The following is a 24428-nucleotide window of genomic DNA, read 5'->3' as shown; positions in this document are numbered from 1 at the left end:
CTCCCACGGGGCATTTCTCAGGTGGCTCAGTCCTTCCCTCCATGCCCAGCCCTGGAAAGCTGCCAAATGCTGGTGCCAGGCCCTAGGCCAGGAAGGTGACACCTGTTACCTGCACTAGCCCTGTGAGCCCAATGTGACCCTCCCTCTTACAGAAGCTCAGAGGACTTGGGTGACTCGTCAGGGTGGACACAACTAGAATAGCAGATGACAGGCAGGACTGCCTGGACCAGGAAGGGCCGGCTGGCACCCGCCTGGCTACCCACAGCTTTGTGCAAGGCGGCTTCCTGTTCCAGTTCCCCGCCCCTCCCGGACCTGCTGCCTCTGACACCCAGAGCCTCCTTCCTCCAAGGCTGGCAGAGACCTTGCACTGCTCAGGGTGCACACAGAGTCCCAGAGGAAGAGGAGGAGGAGGAGGAGAGGAGGAGGAGGAGGAGGAGGCGAGGCTGCCGTAGGAGGTGTGGAGGCCACCGCAGCACAAGGATTGGAGGTAGAGGGGCATAGGGCACTGCCCTCCCACCAGCCCTGAGGCCACCGGGCTGAGGGAGCCAAGCTTGGCAACAGCGTGGAAGGTGGGCCACTTGGCATTGCCTATCCACTGCAGGAGGTGGGAGGGGCAGCTGGGTTCGGAGGGAGGCCATTGTACAGATGGAAACACTGAGGCATGGGGAGAGGAAGAAATGGCCAGGAGGTACGGAGGCCAGGCCTCACCCCCATCACAGCCGAGCTCTCTGAGCTGCTGAGACATAGAGCCCCCGTGAGGAGAAGCCCATTCAGCCAACTGAGGGGAAAGAGCCTGAAGCCAGATTGTGGAACTAGGGCGGTCAGGATGGGAGTAGGGGGTCCTCCCCGCTCTGAGCTCATCCCTGCTCCTGCATGGCGGTGGGCCGCACGTACTCCCCTCGCAGGGTCACTGAGAGCACGGAATGGGAGAAGCCTGGGGGAAATTCCTGGAATGCCCCCTCCCTCAGTGATACCAGGGGGACCCGCTGGCACAGGTAGGGCAACACCGTAAAGGGCTCCCTGCACACACCTGACACCAGGCTCTGAGCTAACCTGGGACTTCAGCATTGAATCTTCACGGCAGCCTGACGAGGGGAGCACCGTTGCGATCCTCATTTTAGAGGTGGGGAAACTGAGGCACGGGGTTCTGAAACCGCTTGTCTGAGATCTCACAGTCAGTGAAGAGGGGGGCTGGGTTCTCAGGTCTGAGCCTACGTGTCTGAAGAAGCTGCAGATCGTTCCCCTAGCACGGTCCCACATTTGGGACCAGGGGAATGAGAGGAGGGACAAAAAAAAAGCACTCGGCCACCCCACTAAGTATCTATAGAGTGCCTACTATGTGCCAGGCAGGTGTCAGGGTGCACAGAGAGGGCGTTTTTAAAGAGATCGCTGTCAATCTCAACCCTGTACCACCACCTCCCCCACCACCAGTGCCTGGGCGGGGGTGGAGGGGGGCCCTGCAGTAGCCCCAGAACAGGGCCGCATTCCCAGGAAAATTCAAGCAACATGCGGATCGCATGCCTCTGCTGGGACCAGTAACAGGCTGAGGCTCGCCAGGAATGCAGCCCCGTCCTGCCCAGAGAAGCCCAGAGAGCAGGGCTGAGCAGCCCAAATTAAGAGCCCACTGCACGCCCCGCACTTCAGGGAGGTCATTGTGTACATCGCTGACAACCGTGCCAGGGAGCGGGACTTCCAACCCCCTCCGATGCGGACAAGACCGCCTCCTGGTGCAGAAAGGTGAAGCAGCTCGCCTGAGCTCACACAGCCCTGCTTTACAGATTTGCCCTCTGACCCCCGGCCTCCGCGTGCCAGCCCAGAGGAGCTGTGTCAGCACTGCCCGTGGCCCACTTTCTCCTCTGGAAAATCGAGAGAGTCTGAATCTGGGGCCAGCTTGGTGACTATGAATGAGCATCCTGGGTTTCCTTGCCTGCCAAAGGAGCTTTAGTTCCCCGCCCCCTCCCGGGGTCTCAGGGGGCGCTCAGCAAGGGGTTGCCTTTGCTGGAGCAGCCACTGAGAGCCCCCCAGGGGGAGGGCAGGCTGCTGTCGCAGAGAGTGTGTGAGTCATGCCACCCGTCCGCGGGTGCAGGACGCCGCAGTTTATGAGCTGGGCACAATGATCCCTTTGGTGAGCTGGACAGAGGGCCGGGCGCAGACGGGCAGGCGGGTGGGCAGCTCGGCGCTGGCCTATGGACTTAGTCCCTGTTTGCTCCTCCGATAACCGGGGTGACTTTGGTTAATATTCACCAGCAACCACCCCCGTCGTCCCTGCGGGTCCACAGCTTAAATACGAACTCGAACGGGGCTCTGTCTCCTTAGCCTTGGTCACCGGCCCCGGCCTGGGACAGTAAACTGTAAGTATGCCTTCCCCTGGGGAGAGCCCCTGGGAGGCAGGGAGGATGGAACAGGTGAGGGGACAGGAGGAGGCTGGACCCCCTGTCTTCATGGCAACTACAGCCCTGGAGGTCCCTGCAGGGCCTCCCCAGTACCTCCTGGTGGATGCACCAGCCGTCTGGGTGCAGTGTGGAGGTGGGGACCCCAGGAGGGAGCAGGCCTCTGTTGGCACAGCTCCTGTGTCCTTCCTGTGGGTTGCCACCTGCTGGCCTTGCCACCTGCCCCGTGCTCAGGTGCGTATCTTTTTCCCCTTCTACGGGTGAGAAAGATAAGGCCCGGAGAGGGACAGTGGGGAGCCCAGGCTCCCATAGGGACCTTGTGGGGAAGCCAGGTGGCACCAGAGCCCAGAGTTCCAGCCACTCATCGGGCCTCCGTCTTCTGTAGATGCTCCCAGAACAGAACCATGCTGGCCCCAGCCTGTGCTCAGTGGGTCTCTGAGACCCCCATGCACGGTGGAAGAGGGGAAACCCTAGAGGGGGGCCCCGTCCTTGGGGCTTTCAGCTGTGCTCCTGAGGCCTCGCTGTAGCCAGCGGGCTGCTGAGCTCCTCGGGTGCGGTCAGCACTGAAGCCTCGCACCCACCTTCTGAGGGCGTTGCCTAGGGTGTTCCCATTTTAGAGATTAAAGAAATCAGAAAGAGATGCTCCTAACTGGCCCCAAAGTACACACTGGCCAGGATCCCAACTGGGGTCACCTAGCTCCAGAACTCATGCTCCCAAACCTCTTCCTCCTGCCAACATAATTCTCTGGGGTCTTAGGAGCCAGCTGGGGAATGGGAGAAACCGAGCCAGGCTGGCCTTGAAGCTTCTGATGCTGGGTGACCCTGAACCACGGCTCAACCTCTCTGTCCCCTTGGACAAACTGTAGGCAACCCTTGCCCTCTTTCCCCTCACCCCAACCCCACCCCCAGCCTTGATCTCTGGGAAGGACACAGTTTTGTCTGTCATCCGTTCTTGGACATGGGGGCTCCAAGATGATCCAAGCCAAGGCCTCCAGACTCCCACGTGGCGCTCCGAAAGATGCGTAACCATAGACAACAGCTAAGCCTCCCTGACAGCTGACTGTGGTCAAGCATTTCTCGGAACTTTGTACATATTTGATTTGCACAATAGCTCTGTGAGGAAGCGCACCCTTGTCATCTCCAGGAGACAGAGGTTCAGAGAGGTCAAGTAACCTGTCCAAGGTCACATGCTGCTATGGAATTGTACCCAGTGTTCGGGCCCCAGAGCTGCTGGCTTGAGCCCACCCGGGATGCTGCCCTCTGCATTTAGCCTGACCACTTTCGAGCGTTTTCTATTTCGCGGTCTCTGGCTTCACCTTTGTAAATGCCAAGCTCTGGAATCAAAATGCCTGGGATTAAATCCCAGACCCGTAAGCAACCAGGTGGGTGGTTTTCAGTAAGTTGCTCAACTTCTGGCGTCTTCCATTTCTCCATTTATAAAATGGGGCTGATGGCCAGTCCCGCTCCACAGGGTAAGCATTGAGGGGACATTAGATGAGACGGGGCACGCAAAACACCTGGTGTTTACGGGGTGTGACAACCGTGACAGTGACACTGGTGTTGGCTCAGCACGGGGTTCGCAGCGAAATACACACTCGGAGAATCGAATTCTAATTCTCCAGACTCAAGAGGCCATTCGTGGCTGAGCAGTGGCTGCCTCTCTGGTCCTCGCAATGTGGCGACTGGCCGGGAAGAGATCTGCCTATTTCTACCCACGAGCCCCACCTGTGCGCAGGTAGGGCGAGAGCTTCCACACCTGGCAGGTGCCCGCCCACCCATGGCCTTGCTCGCCCCTCACATCTGCCCTGTGAGGGGTTCTTTCCTCTGCAGTTGGGAAGCCAAGGCTCCGGGGAGTGAAGTCACTCGCCCAGGGCTGCTTGCCCGTCCGCAGCAGGGCTGGGTCACGCCGGGGCTTATTCAGTGCCAGGTTTTAGCAGGGCGTTGACGCCCCTGTGGCCTTCCCGGACCCTGCTGGCTCACTCCGGATCATTCATTTTATGCTCACAGGTGGAAATAGAATTCGACTAGGTAAAGGGATGGCTTGCCTCCTGCGCTCCTCCCCCCTGCCCTGGACCCCGGCAATGTCACCATGACACCTTCACTCTTTGGGCTTAACCCTTGGTCTGTACACCTCCGGGTGTTTCCTTGTCAACTTTATCAATTCCCGCTACCTTCCAGAACATTAGGCTTCAGGGGGTGCAGGGTGCGGTGCTGCCTGTGATAGAAGGGCATGGGGGACCTGAAGTTGTACAGCATAATTGTGAGGCAGAGGAAGCCAGCGGGGGCTCAAGCCCAATGTGAGGGTCCCTCGGGGCCCAGTTCTGACATTCACAGAGTCTGGGACCAGAGGACTTGGCTGTCTCTGGAACCCTTGCAGTTCAAGTGGCAGGAAAGCCAAGAGTAACTCCCTACTTTGTCGCCAATTTGCTGTGTGGCCTTGACAAAGCCCTCACCCTCCCCGGGGTTCAGACTTTTTTACTGTAAAAAGAAGGAGCCAGAATAGGTGATGCTACATCCACCGAGATGGATGCGGCCCCTCCCCAGCTCAGCCCAGGCCAGCAGCCCTCGGAGGGGGGGGGGCACCTCACCCCACCGCCCAACCCCCAACAGGAAGTCTCCATCTATCTTGCTCCATCAAACCCAGATACCTTCTAATTGAGAATCCAACATTAGTGCAGGGGAAATTCACTGGGGTCCTCCCCTACCTCGACTTCCACAGCTGGGGGGACCAGGTCCCTGGACAAGAAGATGCTTGCCCACGGCCAAGGTGGCCCCACCAGAGGGCCATTTGCAGAGACCCAAATCTTGGCCTCATGATCTCTGAGCCCTGCAAAGTTGAGGGCTCAGAGGTTCTGCAAACCACAGAGGCCGGTGCCAAACCTGGCGGGGAAGCGAGGAGAGGCCTAGGGACATGGGAACATACAGAGCCAGTGTGAACACTGACCGCTCTGAACCCACTGGCTAGTTTCAGAAAAAGATAAACATGTATTACGCAACGTGTGGTGTGTCATGTTTGGATCGTTTAGAGGCACGAAGGCCAGGGTGGCAAAGACAGACCAGTTTTGTGCTTCATCTTGTTGTCTTATTCAGAAGAAACTTTTAAAAGTCTGCAAGGATAGACTTATTTCTGGCTTCTTCCCCTCGGGTTTTCCAATTCTAAATACAAGGATTCCTTTGTCCTTGTCTTTTACTAAAACGACGAGTTTAGCTACGTGAGAAACAGCTCACCACACAGCTGCGGGCTCACTCTCCAGTGCTCGGGTCTCAGTTTCTCCATCTGTGCAGGGGACCAGGTTGTACCTAGGGGGTGCCGACTGGTGGCCCCTGGCGGGCGCACCCCTGGAATAGAGGGAGCTCTGAGCGCCAGGGCGGGCTCTGTGGTGCTGTGGGTGACACGGACTGTGACCGGCCTGCTCTAGCTGGTTCAGCCACCAGCCTTGCTGCTCCCTCTTGCGTCCCTCCCACCCCGAGCCATGGGACACACGTCCCTCCCCTGCCTGCCCACCGAGGGCTTCTGCTTTGCAACCCTCACCAGCCCCTAGAGCTCATCAGCGTAAGGTCTGGCATATGGACCTATTTCATTAAATTCTCCCCATACCCTCACTTTCTATATGAGGGAAAATGAGAACCAGGGAGACCAAGTAGCTTGTCTGGGGTTGCGTGGCTGCTAGTGACAGAGGCCACATCAGAACGTAGGACTTTCTGAAGAAAAGAGATGTTTTTCGACTTCCACACTGCGCCCCCTACACACAATCACACAACCCCCAATATACTAGAGGAATCAGTTATCTCTGCTGCCCACACCACTGCCAGCTCCAGAACTGGGACAGAGGGGGTGACAAGAATGAGCCGGTAAGCTGACTGCAGGGTCTGCAGCCCATTCGTGTGGCTGAGGCCACAGATGCATGTGGGGCTGCCCTTCCGTGCGGATGAAACTGCTGGGGGCTAAGGCTCACCACGAGTGGTGAGTGGGGACAACCCTGCAGCTCCGTGTGCTCTGGCTGTGTGTCCCTGGGCAGGTCTTACCCTCTCTGGGCCGCAGCCTCATGTCCATTCAATAGGAGGAGTCAGTAGAAGTGTCCCTTTTCCATATCCAATCGTACCTGAGCCTGATCTGGTCTGATTCCTGGGTAGTCGTGCACCAATCTCTTATATTCATTGTGCCTCAGTTTCCCCTTATGTAAAATAGGGGCATGGCGCTTGTGCACAGGGCAAGGGCCACTGCAGGTGGTTGTACAGCCATCAAGAGCGTGAACTCCCACCACCCAGCTGGCCCGGGTCTGTGATTCTCCTCCTGCTACTTTCCTGCTCTGTGGCCTTGGGCAGGTGGCTTAAACCTCTCTGGCCTTTGGTCTCCTCATCAGAGAATGGACAACTGTCCCAGGTCATAGGTCATTACAAGAGGGCAACGAGATGAGACGGCGCAGTGCCTAGAACGGGGGTCAGCATGTGGCGAGCCCTGCGAGGGCCTTGCTACTGTTCTATCCTGTGATGAGGACGTAGGAAAGTGCTTGGCCGGGGCCGGGGCCAGGACGCAGTAGAGGTTCAGCGAACTCCGTGTTCTACATAGTGACAGTCAGCGGCTGAGGGACTCACCGTGTGGCCTGACCTGGGCGTGGTGCCCCTTCTCTCTCTCTCTCTTGCAGGACAATGCCATCCTCCATCACCTGGGGACTCCTCCTGCTGGCAGGCCTGTGCTGCCTGGTACCCCGATCCCTGGCTGAGGGTCTCCAGGGAGACGCTGTCCAGGAGACGGATGCACCCCACCATGATCCTGAGCACCAGCCAGCCTGCCACAAGATTGCCCCCAACCTGGCTGACTTTGCCTTCAGCTTGTACCGCCAGGTGGCCCAAGAGTCCAATACCACCAACATCTTCTTCTCCCCCGTGAGCATCGCTACAGCCTTTGCGATGCTCTCTCTGGGCACCAAGGGGGACACCCACACCCAGATCATGCAAGGCCTCGGTTTCAACCTCACTGAGAGAGCAGAGAGGGAAGTCCACCAAGGCTTCCATCAACTCCTCAGCATCCTCAACCAGCCAGACAACCAGCTGCAGCTGACCACCGGCAGCGGTCTGTTCATCAACGACACCATAAAGCTACTGAATAAGTTTTTAGAGGATGTCAGGAAACTGTACCACTCAGAAGCCTTCACCATCAACTTCAGGCACACTGAAGAGGCCAAGAAACAGATCAACAATTACGTAGAGAAGGGAACCCAAGGAAAAATTGTGGATTTGGTCAAAGATCTTGACGAAGACACAGTTTTCGCTCTGGTGAATTACATTTTCTTTAAAGGTAAGGTTGCAACACCGGCCTGAGCTATTTCCCACAAAAACATCCAAAAATATTCTCAAACACCCAGTTGTGAAACTTTCCATGGCAGTGCAGGATGAGTAGGACAGTGTGTCTCTGCATGTGTTTGTTATTCAGTTTCCCACACACAGCCACGTCATACTGTCCATGATCACCTAAGGTCAGGTGATGATGGGTTGGAAAGTCAAATCATCATTTAAAAAAAAAAAAAGATGTTATTTATTTATCTGACAGAGAGAGAGAAGGAAAGAGAGCACAAGCAAGAGGAGTAGCAGGCGGAGGGAGAGGGAGAAGCAGACTCCCCTATGAGCAGGGAGCCCGATGTAGGGCTTGATCCCAGGATCCTGAGATCACGACCTGAGTGAAAGCAGATACTTGACTGAGTCACTCAGGCACCCCAAATTGTCATCGCCTCTGCAGGACTTTTCAGAGCCTTTAATGTCCTACTGTGCATTGTCAATCCCAACCAAGGAGGGAGGTAAAATAGGCTGCTTTAGCAGAGTGTGGGAGGGAATGAGGCTGCTTAGATCATGTCTCTGACAAACTCAATGCAGTGGAAGGAGGGACAGCTTTGGTTCCAATCCTTCCTCTACCGATTATTAGCTGCGTGACTGTGGGCAAGTCATTGTACCACTTTGAGGTTCCAGCTTCTTCTCTGCAATAAGGGCATGATTATACCCTTGTTGTCGGGTTTCCATGAGGACTGAACACCTTACAAGGAACACGGGATCTCACGCTCACACAGCAGGTGCTCAGTTGACCTTGAAACCCAGCCTGACCTCCTCCCTGGGGGATGGCCATGTGGGGGGCCTGGGAGGCCCCAGAGGGCACTGTGAGGTAGAGGAACAGGGGCTGGGGCGAGGAGGGAAGAGCCAGGCCAGGGCTGCCTCCTTCACTGTGCGGGCTCCTCGCTCTGGAGGCAACAAGATGATGGAGAGCCCGGGGCCAGGGTGGGCAGGTCTCTTGGCTCTGCTGGAGGGCTTCTGGAAGGTCTGGCCCCTCTCCAGCCTCAGTGTCCATCTCTGTCCAATGGGAGAGTTGGGCACAGGGGTCCCCAGGGCACCCTCCCACTCTGACTTGCTCAGACAGGAGGTTCTCTTGACGTGGGGGTCGGGGGCAGGTGCCCAGGCACCCGCGTCCTGCACAGTGGTCCAGGGAAAGCCTTGGAGTGGGGGCGAGAGGGATTCCCTGAATGACAAGAACCTCTCACAAACAAGGGGCAGGGGACTCGGATGGGGAGGTGGTCAGGGTCAATAGAACTGAGGCCAATAATTTTCACTTAGAATCTCCCAAGTCGCCCTCAAATTAGTGAGCACAAAATACAAATAAAAATGCTTGCTCTGCACATCCAGATGGGCATCCCTTAGCCTCTATAGTGTAGGCATTCTGGATCCTACTCTGGTCTTGCATTATTCTCACAAAAGTCCTTCAGTAGACCATTCATCGTAGCCCCGGTTTTACAGAACCTGCTTTACAAACAGGTTCAAAGAGAAGGATCTCGGCAGGAGGCTCAGGGCTTCTTTGTTTTTTAATTTAAATTTATTTTTTATTGGTGTTCAATTTGCCAACATACAGAATAACACCCAATGCTCATCCCATCAAGTGCCCCCCTCAGTGCCCGTCACCCAGTCACCCCCACCCCCCGCCCACCTCCCCTTCCACTACCCCTAGTTCGTTTCCCAGAGTTAGGAGTCTCTCATGTTCTGTCTCCCTTTCTGATATTTCCCACTTATTTTTTCTTAATCCCCCCATCGTATCCAACCCTCCTCCCTCCTCCGGCTGATGCCCACCCTCCCTTCTCTGCAGGCAAATGGGAGAAGCCTTTCGAGGTGGAGCATACCACGGAGGAGGACTTCCACGTGGATGAGCACACCACGGTCAAGGTGCCCATGATGAGCCGCCTGGGCATGTTCGACATCCAGCACTGTGCCACGCTCTCCAGCTGGGTGCTGCTCATGGAGTACGTGGGCAACGCCACCGCCTTCTTCATCCTGCCCGACGAGGGCAAAATGCAGCACCTGGAGAGCAAGCTGACCAAGGAGGTCCTGGCCAAGTTCCTGGAAAAGAGATACGCCAGGTGATCCTCAAACTGGAGGACGACTCGGGAGCGGCCACGGCAGGCCCGGCTGGGGTCGGGGGGAGGCTGGACCCACACCCCGGGGGCCGCACCACTGTGCCGACCCTGTGCTCCAGACACAGGCCTGTGTCACTCATGTGGCACAGGGCTCCAGGCCTGTTCCTGGGGGACTCCCTGCCCCACCAGTGGGCACTGCCCCTCCCCTGTCCCAGGGCCAGCACCTGCCCTGGGGAACCGAGAAGGGGGACATGGGCTGCGGGCAAGGGGAGCGTGGCTGTGGAGTTAGAGGCCGGAGAGCTCAGGGCTAGATGGGAAGGGCCCGCCGGGACCCGGCTGGAAGAGCAGCAGCCCAGTGCACGTTGGGGGGCGCCTCGAGGAAGGTCTGGGTTCCTCTGTCACGAGACAGGGGCGGTTTGATGAGGTCCCCGGAGTGAAGCGACACGAGAGCCTGCAGCCCGGACTAGTGCACAGCTCCTAGCCGTGCGGCGCCCAAGCCCCAGGAACGCTCTATCGTGTGTGCCCCACAAAGCACTTGCACGTATGCATGAGGTGCATGAACACGGAAAAGGAATCAAAGACATTGCAAGTAGAATGAACACAGTTACTATCCAGAAGGACGCACAATACACACGCACACACACCAGTGAATGTGAAAATACAAGGAGCATAAAGTTACGCTTGAAAGAGCATTTGAAGACCTCTCCTACCCCCAGCCCTGCCCCCCAGTCCTGTGCTCCTTGCACCAAGGTCGAGGAAGGAGAACCAGGTGGGGCACATCCCAGATCTGGTCACGTCAAGCCTCCTCCTCACTCTGGAAGACCCTTCTGGGGACCACACATTGTCCCCTCGGGAGGGGACAGCTGAGCTTTCAGCCCCTGTACTCACACATGCCTCACTGAGCTAATGTCCCCCGCCACCCGCACCACACCGATGTTCCCCCCGGAGAAGTCCTGGTCTGGGGGCACCTGACCTTGCAGGGCAGTGTGCTCAGGGCTCCCCAGGGGAGTGCCTTGGAGGGCTGCTCAGAGGAGCCAGGACACAGCACTTGAGACTTTACAGGACAAGCCCACCCCTGTGCTTCTCTTGCCCCAGGGGCTGGAGAAGCTAGAAATAGGATAAACCCACACACACCCCAGTCCTCGTGTGGACAGGGAGAGGGGCCGCTGAGTGGGAGAAAGAACCAGAAATGAAGCACTCAACGTGTGAAACCCCTTTGTTTCCCAACCGTCCTGACAGGTCTGCCAGTTTGCGCTTGCCCAAACTGTCCATCTCTGGAACCTACGATCTGAAAAGCGTCCTGAGCAAAATGGGCATCACCAAGGTCTTCAGCGCCGAGGCTGACCTCTCTGGGATCACTGAGGAAGGGCCCTTGATGCTGTCCAAGGTGAGTTGTCGCCAGGTGTCCAAGGACACAGCTCACAGGGGGTCTGGGGGAAGGGACAGAGGGACACAAGCACACCTGCAGACTGAGGTCCCCCAGGAGGGCCGTTGGAGCCACTCAAACAGGAGTGTGGGCAGGTGACCCTGGAGGAGGTGGCCTCAAGGGCTTCTGGCATTTTGGGGATTTCCTCTGTGCTTGTGTCACTGACCCTCTGTGTCATCTTTGGCCAGGGCCTTCCCTCCTTTGAGCCTCCATGGACCCGTATTTACAAAGACAGGCTTGGGCTCAGGGATTTCAAAGGACTTTTGTCCCCTGTGTCAGTGACACCAGGAGCTATTGGCCAGCCACTGAGTCTGAGTTAACGAGGGATTTCACCTAGGGAGGCCATTTATTCAGGAAAATTGCAGGTGACCAAAGACACAACCACAGTTCAACGGCAGGCTGGGATCTGACTGCTGGTGTAGACCAGGCACAGGGAAGGTCCCCCTCCAAGTCCTGGGCCCCAGGGCACTGGACATCTGAAACTGGAACCGAGGCAGGAGCCATGGGGACGAAGGGCAGGGAAGTCTCCCTGCTGAGGCTGTGGTTCCCAGGGAGGCGGTGGAGGCTGGTGAGGAAGGAGAGTGAGGGTCGGCCGGTGGAGTCAGGAGAGGCCTGGGAAGGTGGTGAAGGCCTGTGTGCCTGCAGGGAGGGAGGCCGTGGATGGGGAAGGACCTGCCAGGAGGGAGAGAGGCCTGAGTGAGCCCCTCCCTGGGCCCTGCTCCCAGGCCAGGGAAGGGGAGCACCCCACTCAGATCAGCCTGCTGTGCTCCATCCCCACAGGGGCTGCACAAGGCCGTGCTGACCATCGACGAGAAAGGGACTGAAGCTGCGGGAGCCACCTTTCTGGAAGCCATCCCCATGTCCATGCCGCCCAGTGTCGACTTCAACAAGCCTTTCCTCATCATCATCGTCGACAGAGACACCAAGAGTCCCCTCTTCATGGGAAAGGTGGTGAACCCCACCCAAAAGTAACTGCCTTGTGGGTCAGGTCCCTTCCAGATACCATTAAAGAGTGACCCACCCCAGGCTCCAGTGTGACATGTGACTCCTTCAGCCCCTCATGTCTTGAGTCTCTGTCTCCAACCCCAGGAGGCGAGAGGCAGAGGTGGGGGTGGGGGGGAGGTCCCAGCCATCACTGTGCACCTGCTGTCTTATTCTGCATGAGGCGTCTACACTGTCCGGGTGCCCTGCGAGGCTGGGAGGAAGGGTTGCCTTTGCCCCAGTCACTGTGGAAAAGCTCTAGGCTCGAATCTTACCTGGGAATCCCCAAGGGGCATGGCAAGGGCTCAGATACCAACCTGCAGCTCCCACCTCCACCAGCCTCCTCCTCTTGCTAAGCCCCCCAGGCCCGCTGTGTGCAGAGTGACCCCCCCTGAGAGCCCCTCGGCCTGCAGGGCTGCCAGCACCGACCACGAGGCTGCCTCCCTGTGGCTCCCAGAGCCTTCAGCTCACACAGGGGCTCGGAGCTGCCCCATCTCCAGCCGTAAAGAGACAATATTCGGTCCCCTTCTCATCCCACCCTGTCACCTAAGCTAAGCTTGGGCTCCCATCACTCAAAGGTCTTTCCTGCCAAAAGCTAGGGTTGATTCTTTTTTTTTTTTTCTTTTGAGATTTTATTTATTTATTTGACAGAGAGAGAGAGAGAAAGTATGAGCAGGCGGGGAGGCAGAGGGAAGGGAGAAGCAGACTCCCTGCTGAGCAGGAAGCCCAACATAGGGCTTGATCTCAATACTCTGGGACCATGACCTGAGCTGAAGGCAAAGGCTTAACCACCTGAGCCACCCAGGCACCCCCCCAGGGTTGATTCTTCCTGGAGACTTTCTCCATGGGGCTAGACTGGGAATACACATCTTCCGTCTTTGTCCTTCTGTCTCTGCTCAGGGACCTTCAGACACAATACCGGTCTTCCACTTCCTCTTCTCTCCAGGTGGGTCTCTGGGTCCTGGTCTGCGTCACCTGCTCAGACTCATCCCGAACTGCCAGCCCCACCCTCCAAGACACTTACCCTGTGTGTCGTCTTCTTCCCAATCATGTGGCCAAGTTGTGGCTCTGCAAAGTTATTACAATGATTTCATGGTCGTGGGAGGGGAAGTAGGCCATCAGCCCCACTAGCCCTACCTGCCCTCCCTTGACTAAGCTCTGACAGGAGACATTTTTCATATTGCCTTGATCCTGCCCCGTGGCCCTCCCCCTGGTCCTCAGAGGGAAACCACAACTCCCACACCACAGCTAGTGGCCATCCCAGGAGCAGCCCTTTCACTAAGGGCCATGTGGCTCTTTCTCATCCTACAGAGTCCCCACTGAAGGGTTATTACGGCGGTCAGGAGGTCCTGCAGGAACCCAGCCCGAGGGAGCCCTTGTCCCTGGGAAGGACTGCCCCATCCCGTAAAAAAACAGTAATTCCCACCTAAGTCACTCATGGGGACCGAATGTATATCTACACAACTGGGTGGAATCATATGATATTTAAATCATTTATTTATTTATTTAATATTTAAACCTTTTAAGTCAGAATGGCTACATGTGTGCAACTCCACATAATTCAATATAATGGATAAAAATTCAGCTGCCTCCCAGGGAAGTCTAATGTCGTCCTGATTTTTCTCTGGCTGGACACTGCGAACCTGCGCAAGTTCCATGCCCTAGACAACCGTTGTCAGACACCTGGAATGAGGCCAGAGTGAGAGCAAGTTCAGAGTTGGCAGCGTCCCAGCTGTGTGACGTTAGCAAAGTCGCCAAGCCTCTCTGGGCCTCGCATCTTCATCACGGTTAAACACCCATTTCGAGTTGGTGTATGCTTCCAAGCAGGGACTCAAAACACCTTTCAAAGGGGAGCAGAGCCAGGTGTCGATGTAAGGGACGACATTGGTGACATTCATGAGCTCCCCTGTAAGCCTGGTGCCCTGCTAGGGGCTAAGCAGGCATTTTCCCGTTTCCTCCTCCTAGCAGCGCTGTGGAGCGGCTCTGCTCTCATGTGCCCATTCTCCAGAGGAAGAAACTGAGGCTCAGAAAGGCTGCCTGTCTTGCTCAAGGTCACGGAGCTAATAAGTGGCAGAGCTGGCTTTGGGAGCGCTACTTGTCCCTGCACACCTCACCGCATCACCCACGCTCCCTCCCAGACAACCACAAGCTAGATTCCTGCCCCACTGTGAGAAATGCTGGGGGGCATAGCCACCTGCCGAGGACACCTGCACGACAAAACACCCTCTGCCCCGGAGGGAAAGCAGCTGACTTGTGGGAGCCCTTCCCACCGGAGGTTGAAGAGCTCACAGCCTTCAGCAAACAGGCTGCATCACACTGCACACACCCACACTGGGGAGGGAGGGAGCAGATGCAAAGGCCAGCTGGACCCCTGGAGCCCAGGGAAAGACCAAGAAGGTGGATGCGCTGAGGGCACTCACCTAAGAAACCATCATTCCACTTCAGAGAATGGCCTGCAGTTACATGTGTCTGGGCTCTGGTGGCAGAAACCCAATTCAAGTCCCCAGGGAGCACTTGACTGGCTCCTGGGAACCAACAGGGTCCATTCCCGGGTGGGCAAACCATCAAGGCAGCCTTGTGGTAAGAGGACAGGAGAAGCTTCTGCTCTGCCTGTTCTTTGAACTGCATTCACTGTCTAGGCTGACCCTCAAGCCCAATCCCCGAAGGACACAGGCTACAATTCATTATCCCCCATTTACGGACAGAGGTTAGACGATCTGCCCGGCACAGGCCTAGATATCAGGTGCCGTGCTCAGGCCCAGGCTGTCCCGTCCATCTCAGATCTCAGGGGCGAGTCCAACCTCCCGGTCCACACTGGATGCACCTGTCTGGCCTAACGCCAGCTGAGGCATGGTGGCCAAGGGCTCTGCCCAGGTGAGCAGGTGCCGGAGACTCTTGGGAGGCAGGGCTGAGTCCCCGGGGCCCAAGGTAACAGGGGGACAGACAGTCCTGCAGGGAGGGCCTGGCCCCAGCGGGGCTGACAGCCAGTGACCAGGGACATTTGTTCTTAGAAGTCAAAGCTGCCTTTCCACGACAGGTGCCCACTCCCTGTGCCGGAAGTCACTTCCGCGCTGTATTACTCGGGCCGCATTTCAGGAGGGTTGGTAAGGGCAGAGTAAAAGAAATCTCTCTGATTGCTTACGCACATGTCTGACTTCCTCTGACTCTTGATTTGGGGGCAGAAAATCAGCAGAGGGATGAACGACAGATATTTGCACATTTTGTTCGTGAAGACCTGAGCTGGGGGTCAGATGGCCTTGGGATCTTGTCACGGCTCTACCACAAACTAACATGCCCTGGATGCTGGGGAAGTCACCACCCCTCTGGGAGCCTCGCTTTTCTCACCAGTAAAATGGGAGCACTAAGGTTCCAAGGGTCTTGATATTCTTTAAGATACTAAGCACCTCAGGGCAGCCCAGTGCAGATCTTCCCCATGATTCTCCTGAGCCTCGGCACTTGGCAGGTGCCCGTCACCTCCTGTCTGCCCAGACAGACTTTGAAGCCCAAAGGACATGGACTCCAGCTCCCAATGTGAAGATTCCAAGGGCTGAGTCCCTGGCAGTCACAAGTCCAGTGACATCAGACGGTTGATGCTCAGCAGAGGTCAATCATGTATCAGACACAATTCTAGGCTCTGGGGGGATTATAATTCATTTTCTCCTCTCAACAGCTCTGTGAGGACAGCATCAAGACGAAATAAATACTTAGTCTTGCATGGCCATGGGGCTCCCAGCACCCTACCCTTCTGATGGCTCTTGCACCTGCTGATTCTGCTGGACTAGGCCATTTCAAAGGAGAACAGCAAGGCCCTCTGATGATATCAGGCATGCCCAGGCTGCACTCTGGAAGCCCCCCAGGCTGATTTCCTGCAGTGGACGTGGTTGTGGGCCCACAGGACTTGGTGTCCCAGTCCCCTGAGACTGCCCTATAAATAAGGGAAGCCCCAGGAGCCGTTGCGAGACACCTGCAGTGAGCGGCCAGCCCAGCCAGCCTCTCTGGGCAACCAGTGCATTCTACTGAGTGAGTCCCTTCCCATCAGCCTCCTCCTGAGCTGACATGGTCAGCGAGGCGGGGGCCCCTGTGACAGGATTATTATGTCCACTCAGCAGAGGAGCAAACTGAGGCACCGATAGGTTTGGCTCTGATTTGCCGGGCTCAGGACTGGCAGGCAGGCAGCGGAGCCTTGGCCGTTCTGCTCAGCACCACCAGTGGGGAGGATGGAATCGCGCCATTCAAAGGCCCCCAGCACATAGTAGGCCCGCTATCGCGATGCATGCTGCTGGGTGGGGCTGCTGGGGGATTGCCTTCGCCTTCTCCCACCCTCCCCAGGTTTGGAAAGGACCCTGTGGTCCAGGTGGTCTTCACCTGTGTCTCTCCCACCTGCAGGTGGCAGGGACAAGTCCCCTTGGAGGGTCCCTTCCATGCTCCTCAACACGCTTCTCCAACATGCGTCGGGATCCTTCTGTCTTACGTGGCTCCTTTTCAACTCCAGCCAGAGCCAGAGTCCTTGACCTTGCCCTGTAGATTCCATGCCCTTCACTTAACTATCTTACTGGAGAATGCCCATGCCCTTTTAGCTTTCCCCCAGGGTAGCCTGCTCCCCAGATTTCCAAAGGATGGCCCATGGTCCCCCCCCACCACTCCCTGCACCCCACCCCCACCCCCCGCACAGTGGACCTTGGCCTTGGTCTTGTCACTGGAACTCCTCCTCTGCAAGGTTGAAGTGTATTCATTAACTCCTCAGATAACCCTGCTATCTTGTCTGTCACCTCCTCCCCTTTCTTATCTAGGTTCATGGCCCTTCTCCCACTCGTTGGCCCCTTACTGATTGTAAAAGTTTTCGTTTGCAAAACCCACCACCCTCTTCCCCCCAAAAGTGGATCTCTCGGGTCCCTTCTGGCCGTGAGTTTTGACCGCTAGCCCGGCTTCCCTCGCATCTCCAACAATCTCATTTTAAAGAGGAGGATCAGAGAGATGAAAAATTTTTGCTCTGGGTCCGCAGCTGGTGAATGAGCGAAGCAGGTTAGAACCCAGGTCTGTCTGAAGCTAAAAAGTGGGCTTTTAACCACTTCCTCCCCACCACGTCACCCCTCTGTCCCCTTGAGGGTCCAGCGTCTCCAAAGCCGCTGCCATCCAAGCACAGGCAGGGACTCGGGTGGTGTCCAGGGGTGTAGGTGAGCTGGCTGTGGGGACCACAGACGATTTGGGGGCTTAGATCTGGGACTCATCGTGAGGCCAGCTCAAGAAAGGCTCCTAGGGGCTATAGCTGTGCGTGAGTGTTTGGGAGGAACAGCCCTGACACTCAGAAGAGCTTGTCATAAAACTCCCAGGGCAGAAGAAACACAGGGGCATCTGAGTGTCAGGTGAGGAGATTTGCTGTGGTGTCCTGAAAGCCTGCCACAAAATGTCATAGCAGAATCCTGAGACCTCCCCGCTGACAGGGCTCCCACCCAAGAAGCATGGACACCCCAAACTAACTGGGACCAGTGGACTCTGTGCCCCAATGAACAATGAACTCACTTGACCCAGACCTGCTCTGAAATGAGACGTCTGTCCACCTAGGGAAAAGGAGGCCTCCCAAGGACACACGGCCTTGAATCCCTCCTCCCCCTGCACAAGGGCACTTTGACCCCAGAGGACACTGGAAACGTCTGACAATTTTTTGATTGTCATACCTGCAAGTGGGGACATTGCTACTGGCATCAAGTTTTGTCTAGGATGCGTCTAAACATCCTCTAATGCACGGGACAGCCCCTCACAGCATAGAATCTTCCAGCTCAGAGTATCAATGGTACTGAGCTTGAGACCCCTGACTCCCGCTGTGCTCAGCCTCAGAAGCAGCCAAGTTCCCGCTTCAGGGAGGTAGTTATCAGGCGAACCTGACCTTGTACAGAGCACCAGGCACAAAGCCTGCAGACCTGCCTGGTGCCAGCGCTGCTTGGCCAGCCGTGTGGCCTTCAGAAAGTCCCTGAACTGCGTGCTCTCCAAGCCCCAAGTCATCGAAACAGAAGTTAATGCCTCTGAGCACCGTGAGGTGAAGGGGCCTCAGTGCTTTTGTCAGCAGCATCCCCCAGACTCGGAACATTGTAGGGTCAGATCATAATCCACGCCAGGCTCAGATGCCTCTACCCGAGGGCAGCAGCAGCTGCAAGGAAAGGGAGCAGGAAGTGTAGGGAGTCAGGGAGAGTTTGGGCCACAGTCAGCCAGGTTGGGTTTCTGTCTCTGTGTCACTGGGCAAGTGCTTACCCCTTCCGGACAACAGCCTCATGCCAATGGGGGCCAACGGGGGACTATTCCAGATCCAGTCATCCCTGTACCTGCTTCCTGGGTAATCGTGCACCTGTACATCATGCTTCCTGTGCCTCAATTTCCCATTATGCAAAACAGGAGCATGGCGCTTGCACACAGGGCAAGGGCCACTGCAGGTGGTTGTACGGCCGTCAAGAGCGTGAACTCCCATCACCCAGCTGGCCCGGGTCTGTGATTCTCCTCCTGCTACTTTCCTGCTCTGTGGCCTTGGGCAGGTGGCTTAAACCTCTCTGGCCTTCGGTCTCCTCATCAGAGAATGGACAACTGTCCCAGGTCATAGGTCATTACAAGAGGGCAACGAGATGAGACGGCGCAGTGCCTAGAACGGGGGTCGGCACGTGGCGAGCCCTGCGAGGGCCTTGCTACTGTTCTGTCCTGTGATGAGGACATAGGAAAGTGTTTGGCCGGGGCCGGGACACAGGAGAGGTTCAGCAAACTCTGTGTTCTACATGGTGTCAGTCAGCGGCCGGGGGACTCAACCGCGTGGCCTGACCTGGGCGGGTGCCCCTTCTCTCTCTCCCTCTCTCCCTCTCTCCCTCTCTCCCTCTCTCCCTCTCTCCCTCTCTCCCTCTCTTGCAGGACAATGCCATCCTCCATCCCCTGGGTTCTCATCCTGCTGGCAGGTCTGTGCTATCAGGTTCCTGGCTCCCTGCTCGCCCCCAGGCAGGATCACAGTCTCCATCAGCATGGACGCTTCCCCAACATAGCCACCAAACTGGACAACTTTGCCTTCAGCCTGTACCGCAGACTGGCCCCAAAATCCAACAACAACATCTTCTTCTCCCCCGTGAGCATCGCTACAGCCTTCACAAAGCTCTCCCTGGGGACCAAAGGGAACACTGGCACCCAGATCCTACAGGGCCTAGATTTTAACTTCAAGGAGACAGCTAAGGCCAATACCCACAATGCTTGCAGCATTTCCTTGACACCTTCAACTTGTCAGCCAGCCAGTTCCAGCTGACCAGCACAAGTGTGTTATTCATGGATAAAAATCTGAAGCAAGTGCATGAGTTTTTGGAGGATGTCACAAAGCTGTATCACTTCTCCGTCAACTTCAGAGACACAGAGGAGGCCACGAAACAGATCAACCAGTACATAGAGAAGGGAACCCAAGGAAAAATTGTGGATTTGGTCCAAGATCTTGACAGAGACACAACTCTTATTCTGGTGAATTACATTCTTTCACGATAGGTTTTACCACCAGCCTGAGCTGGTTTGAAAGGAAACACGCAAAAATATTCTAACAAGTCTAAGCTTTACTGGGAAGTGCAGGATGGGGGATATGGCGGTGCATCTCTGCATGCGTGACTCAGTTTCCCCACACACAACCACTGTCATACTTTCTGTGATCAACTAAGGTCAGGAGATGACAAGTTGGACAGTCTTATTGTCATCTTCTCTGCAGGATTTTTCAGAGCCTTTAATGTCCCACTGTGCCCTGTCAATCTCTACCAAGGAGGGAGGTCAAATAAGCAGCTTTAGGAGAGTGTAGGAGGGAATGAGGTTTCTTGGGTCACATTTGTGACAACGCCAGTGCAGTGGGAGGAGGGACAGCTTTGGAGTCAGAAACACCAGGTTTCCAATCCTTCCTCTGCTGATTATTAGCTACGTGACTGTGGGCAAGTCATTGCACCACTTTGAGGTTCCAGCTTCCTCTCTGCAATAAGGGCATGATAGTACCCTTGTTGTCAGGTTTCTGTGGGGACTGAACACCTTACAAGGAACACGGGATCTCACGCTCACACAGCAGGTGCTCAGCTGACCTTGAAACCCAGCCTGACCTCCTCCCTAAGGGATGGCCATGTGGGGGGCCTGGGAGGCTTCAGAGGGCACTGTGAGGTAGAGGAACAGGGGCTGGGGCAGGGAAGGGAAGAGCCAGGCCAGAGCTGCCTCCTTCACTGTGCGGGCTCCTCGCTCTGGAGGCAACAGGATGATGGAGAGCCCGGGGCCAGGGTGGGTAGGTCTCTTGGCTCTGCTGGAGGGCTTCTGGAAGGTCTGGCCCCTCTCCAGCCTCAGTGTCCATCTCTGTCCAATGGGAGAGTTGGGCGCAGGGGTCCCTGAGGCACCCTCCCACTCTGACTTGCCCAGACAGGAGGTTCTCTTGACGTGGGGGTCAGAGGCAACTGCCCAGGCACCTGCGTCCTGCACAGTGGTCCAGGAAAAGCCTTGGAGTGGGGGCGAGAGGGATTCCCTGAATGACAAGAACCTCCCACAAAAAGGGGCAGGGGTATGTGGACAGTGAGGTGCTGAGTAGGACTTCGGGAGTTTCCAACTACACCTAATAATTTTCGTTAATCATCTTCAGGCCATCCACAAGCCAACATCAAATCCACATCAAAATGCTTGCTCTGTCCACCCAAGTTGGTGCCATGTGGCTTCTGCAGTATATACATTCTAGAACCTCCTCTAGCCTCAGTACAAGCCCATGAAGCCTTTCAGTAACCTGATGGGATCCTTGTAACCCCAATTGACAGGTGATGCAGCTGAGCCTCAGAGACAAGCGCCTGACCTGGGCACTCCTCCTGGCACGCTTATGCACATCTCCCACTTTCAACTTTCCAGGCAAATGGGAGGATAACTTCAAGTTTGAGCACATCGTGGAAGGAAACTTCTACGTGAGTGAAAACACCAAAATCAAGGTGCTCATGATGAGCCGCCTGGGCATGTTTGACCTCCACTGGGAAAAGGAGCTTTCCAGTTGGCTGCTGAGGCAGAGCTGCCAGGGCAGAGTCAGCACCTTCTTGACCTGCCCAACCTCAGGAAGAGGCAGCAGCTGGAGAGCAAGCTGGCCAAGGAGGTCCTGGCCAAGTTCCTGGAAAAAAGACAAGCCAGGTGATCCTCAAACTGGAGAATGACCAGGGAGCGGCCACGGCAGGCCTGGCCAGGCGGGGAGGCTGGACACACACCCCGGGGGCCGCACCACTGTGCCCGAGTCCGTGCTCCAGACACGGGCCCGCAACACTCACACGGCACAGGGCTCCAGGCCTGTTCCGGGGGGACTCCCTGCCCCACCGTGGACACGGCCCTCCCCTGTCCCAGGGCTAGCACATGCCTCAGGGAACCGAGAAGGGGGACACAGAGCAAGGTCTGGGTTCCTCTGTCGCTAGACCGGGGTGGTTTGATGAGGTCCCCGGAATGAAGCGACACGAGAGCCTGAAGCCCGGACTAGTGCACAGCTCCTAGCCGTGTGGTACCCAAGCCCCGGGAACGCTCTATCGTGTGTGCCCCACAACGCATTTGCACGTATGCATGAGGTGCATGAACACGCAAAAGGAATCAAAGACATTGCAAGAAGAATGAACACAGTTACTATCAGGAACAACGCACAATACACACGCACACACACCAGTGAATGTGAAAATACAAGGAGCATAAAGTTACGCTTGAAAGAGCATTTGAAGACCTCTCCTACCCCCAGCCCTGCCCCCCAGTCCTGTGCTCCTTGCACCAAGGTCGAGGAAGGAGAACCAGGTGGGGCACATCCCAGATCTGGTCAAGTCAAGCCTCCTCCTCACTCTGGAAGACCCTTCTGGGACCACATATTGTCCCCTTGGGAGGGGACAGCTGAGCTTTCAGCCCCTGTACTCACACATGCCTCACTGAGCTAATGTCCCCCGCCACCCGCACCACACCGATGTTCCCCCCGGAGAAGTCCTGGTCTGGAGGCACCTGACCCTGCAGGGCAGTGTGCTCAGGGCTCCCCAGGGGAGTGCCTTGGAGGGCTGCTCAGAGGAGGCAGGACACAGCGCCTGAGACTTTACAGGACAAGCCCACCCCTGTGTTTCTCTTGCCCCAGGGGCTGGAGAAGCTAGAAATAGGATAAACCCATGCACACCCCAGTCTTCGTGTGGACAGGGAGAGGGGCCACTGAGCGGGAGAAACAGCCAGAAATGAAGCACTCAACTGTGAAACCCCTTTGTTTCCCAACCGTCCTGACAGGTCTGCCAGTTTGCGCTTGCCCAAACTGTCCATCTCTGGAACCTACGATCTGAAAAGCGTCCTGAGCAAAATGGGCATCACCAAGGTCTTCAGCGCCGAGGCTGACCTCTCTGAGACACTGAGGAAGGGCCCTTGATGCTGTCCAAGGTGAGTTGTCGCCAGGTGTCCAAGGATACAGCTCACAGGGGGTCTGGGGGAAGGGACAGAGGGACACAAGCACACCTGCAGACTGAGGTCCCCCAGGAGGGCCGTTGGAGCCACTCAAACAGGAGTGTGGGCAGGTGACCCTGGAGGAGGTGGCCTCAAGAGCTTCTAGCATTTTGGGGATTTCCTCTGTGCTTGTGTCACTGACCCTCTGTGTCATCTTTGGCCAGGGCTTTCCCTCTTTTGGGCCTCCATGGACCCATATTTACAAAGACAGGCTTGGGCTCAGGGATTTCAAAGGACTTTTGTCCCCTGTGTCAGTGACACCAGGAGCTATTGGCCAACCACTGAGTCTGAGTTAACGAGGGATTTCACCTAGGGAGGCCATTTATTCAGGAAAGTTGCAGGTGACCAAAGACACAACCACAGTTCAATTGCCGGCTGGGATCTGAGTGCTGGTGTGGACCAGGCACAGGGAAAGTCCCTCTCCGAGTCCTGGGCCCCAGGGCACTGGACATCTGAAACTGGAACCAAGGCAGGAGCCATTGGGATGAAGGTCAGGGAAGTCTCCCTGCTGAGGCTGTGGCTGCTTCCCAGGGAGGCGGTGGAGGCTGGTGAGGAAGGAGAAGTGAGGGTCGGCCAGTGGAGTCAGAAGAGGCCTGGGAAGGTGGTGAAGGCCTGTGTGCCTGCAGGGAGGGAGGCCGTGGATGGGGAAGGACCTGCCAGGAAGGAGAGAGGCCTGGGTATGATCATGAGACACAGAGAAGGAGCCAGACCCATAGGGGAAAATGGTTAAGGAGAAGTGTCCTCAAAGATGTTAGGTAACCAGTTGACCCATAATTACTAGAGAAAGAACTCTGACTTATTAGGTCCCATTCACACATACACATAAACACACACACACACACATGCATACGCAGGCGCACACATGCATTATGCACTCACATATGTTTATTGAGCACCTATGCTACTGAGGCTCCTCACATGAAGCACCTTAGTAGTCCTGGGAGTCCATACGGGATAGGTCTCATTTTCTCATATAGGAAATCAGAGTTTTGAGAAGAGTAGTCATCTCCTTGAAGTGACACAGTTAGTTAGGGGGAAAAATGGGATTTAAACCCAGATCCTTGTGATGGAAAGTCATATTTTTTCTACTACAGCATGATGATTCAGTTGTGAATGTTGTGATCCTTTAATAAAAATGCTCAAATGGTAGACACCCAGCCAGCAATTCTGCTCATTTGTCATTGTTTTCAGTCTTATTTCAAGGAAATGCTAGGAATACCCAAGTTTTCAATGGGGCTTTGGAAAGATCCCCTCCTTGAGGCCCCAGAACAGCTCTCATCTCATCACATTGGGCTTTGTTCCCCGCTCTGGGTGGGAGATGGTGAAGCCTGTCTCTGCCTCAAACAGGTCCGTCTTCTCTTCCCTCCAGGCCATGCATAAGGCTATGCTGAGCATCGATGAGAATGTAACAGAATATTCTGGAGTCATCCCTTCAGAAGAGAACACCTGGTCTAAGCATCTGTCCATCTTGTTCAACTGGCCCTTCTTAGTCATCATCAAGGATGAGAACACCAACATTCCTCTCTTCATGGGAAAGATGGTGAACCCCATGCAGAAATGACTGGCTTTCTGGGTTCAACCATTCTCTTTCAGGTCAGGCCCCCTCCCTAGATGACATTAAAGAATTGTGGACCTGGCCCAAGCATGAGTGTGAGGAGCACGTCCCTAATCTTCTTATCTTGAGGTCTCCTCTATATGTGTGGGGTCTGGATCGTAGTAAGATTCATGTATTTACTTAATTCATATGCATTGGGCATGTACATCATCCAGGCACTGTGCTAG

General features: G+C 56.0%; 1 protein-coding gene and 1 pseudogene across 5 annotated transcripts; both read left to right on the top strand.

Annotated features, from left to right (window-relative positions):
- Positions 1-307: 307 nt before the first annotated feature.
- On the top strand, positions 308-12234 carry SERPINA1 (serpin family A member 1). Of its 4 annotated transcripts, none has more exons than XM_077910451.1 (5): positions 308-455; positions 7037-7689; positions 9514-9784; positions 11021-11168; positions 11988-12234. In XM_077910451.1, exons 2-5 carry the CDS (start codon positions 7041-7043, stop codon positions 12177-12179), a joined length of 1260 nt encoding a protein of 419 aa, XP_077766577.1. In that variant the 5' UTR covers positions 308-455; positions 7037-7040; the 3' UTR covers positions 12180-12234. The 4 variants fall into 4 exon arrangements, with proteins under 4 accessions (XP_077766577.1, XP_077766579.1, XP_077766580.1 ...); XM_077910453.1 differs by having other exon boundaries at positions 329-487; XM_077910454.1 differs by having other exon boundaries at positions 410-569.
- Positions 12235-19076: 6842 nt separating this feature from the next.
- On the top strand, positions 19077-24207 carry LOC144320190 (alpha-1-antiproteinase-like; annotated as a pseudogene). The gene is made up of 4 exons (XR_013385751.1): positions 19077-19678; positions 21052-21329; positions 22437-22583; positions 24016-24207. The product of XR_013385751.1 is annotated as an alpha-1-antiproteinase-like (transcript).
- The last annotated feature ends 221 nt before the right edge of the window (positions 24208-24428 follow it).

Source organism: Canis aureus, chromosome 9 (genome assembly GCF_053574225.1).
Source record: "Canis aureus isolate CA01 chromosome 9, VMU_Caureus_v.1.0, whole genome shotgun sequence".
In the NCBI taxonomy this organism is placed as follows: domain Eukaryota; kingdom Metazoa; phylum Chordata; class Mammalia; order Carnivora; family Canidae; genus Canis; species Canis aureus.
Note: the sequence above shows the minus strand (reverse complement) of the source record. Positions and strands in the feature narration are given on the sequence as shown.

Coding starts and splice junctions, on each gene's coding strand:
- SERPINA1 (XM_077910451.1), top strand. CDS start 7,041: ATGCCATCCTCCATCACCTGGGGACTCCTCCTGCTGGCAGGCCTGTGC. Junction 7,690..9,513: donor GAATTACATTTTCTTTAAAG/GTAAGGTTGCAA, acceptor CCTTCTCTGCAG/GCAAATGGGAGAAGCCTTTC. Junction 11,169..11,987: donor GGCCCTTGATGCTGTCCAAG/GTGAGTTGTCGC, acceptor CCATCCCCACAG/GGGCTGCACAAGGCCGTGCT.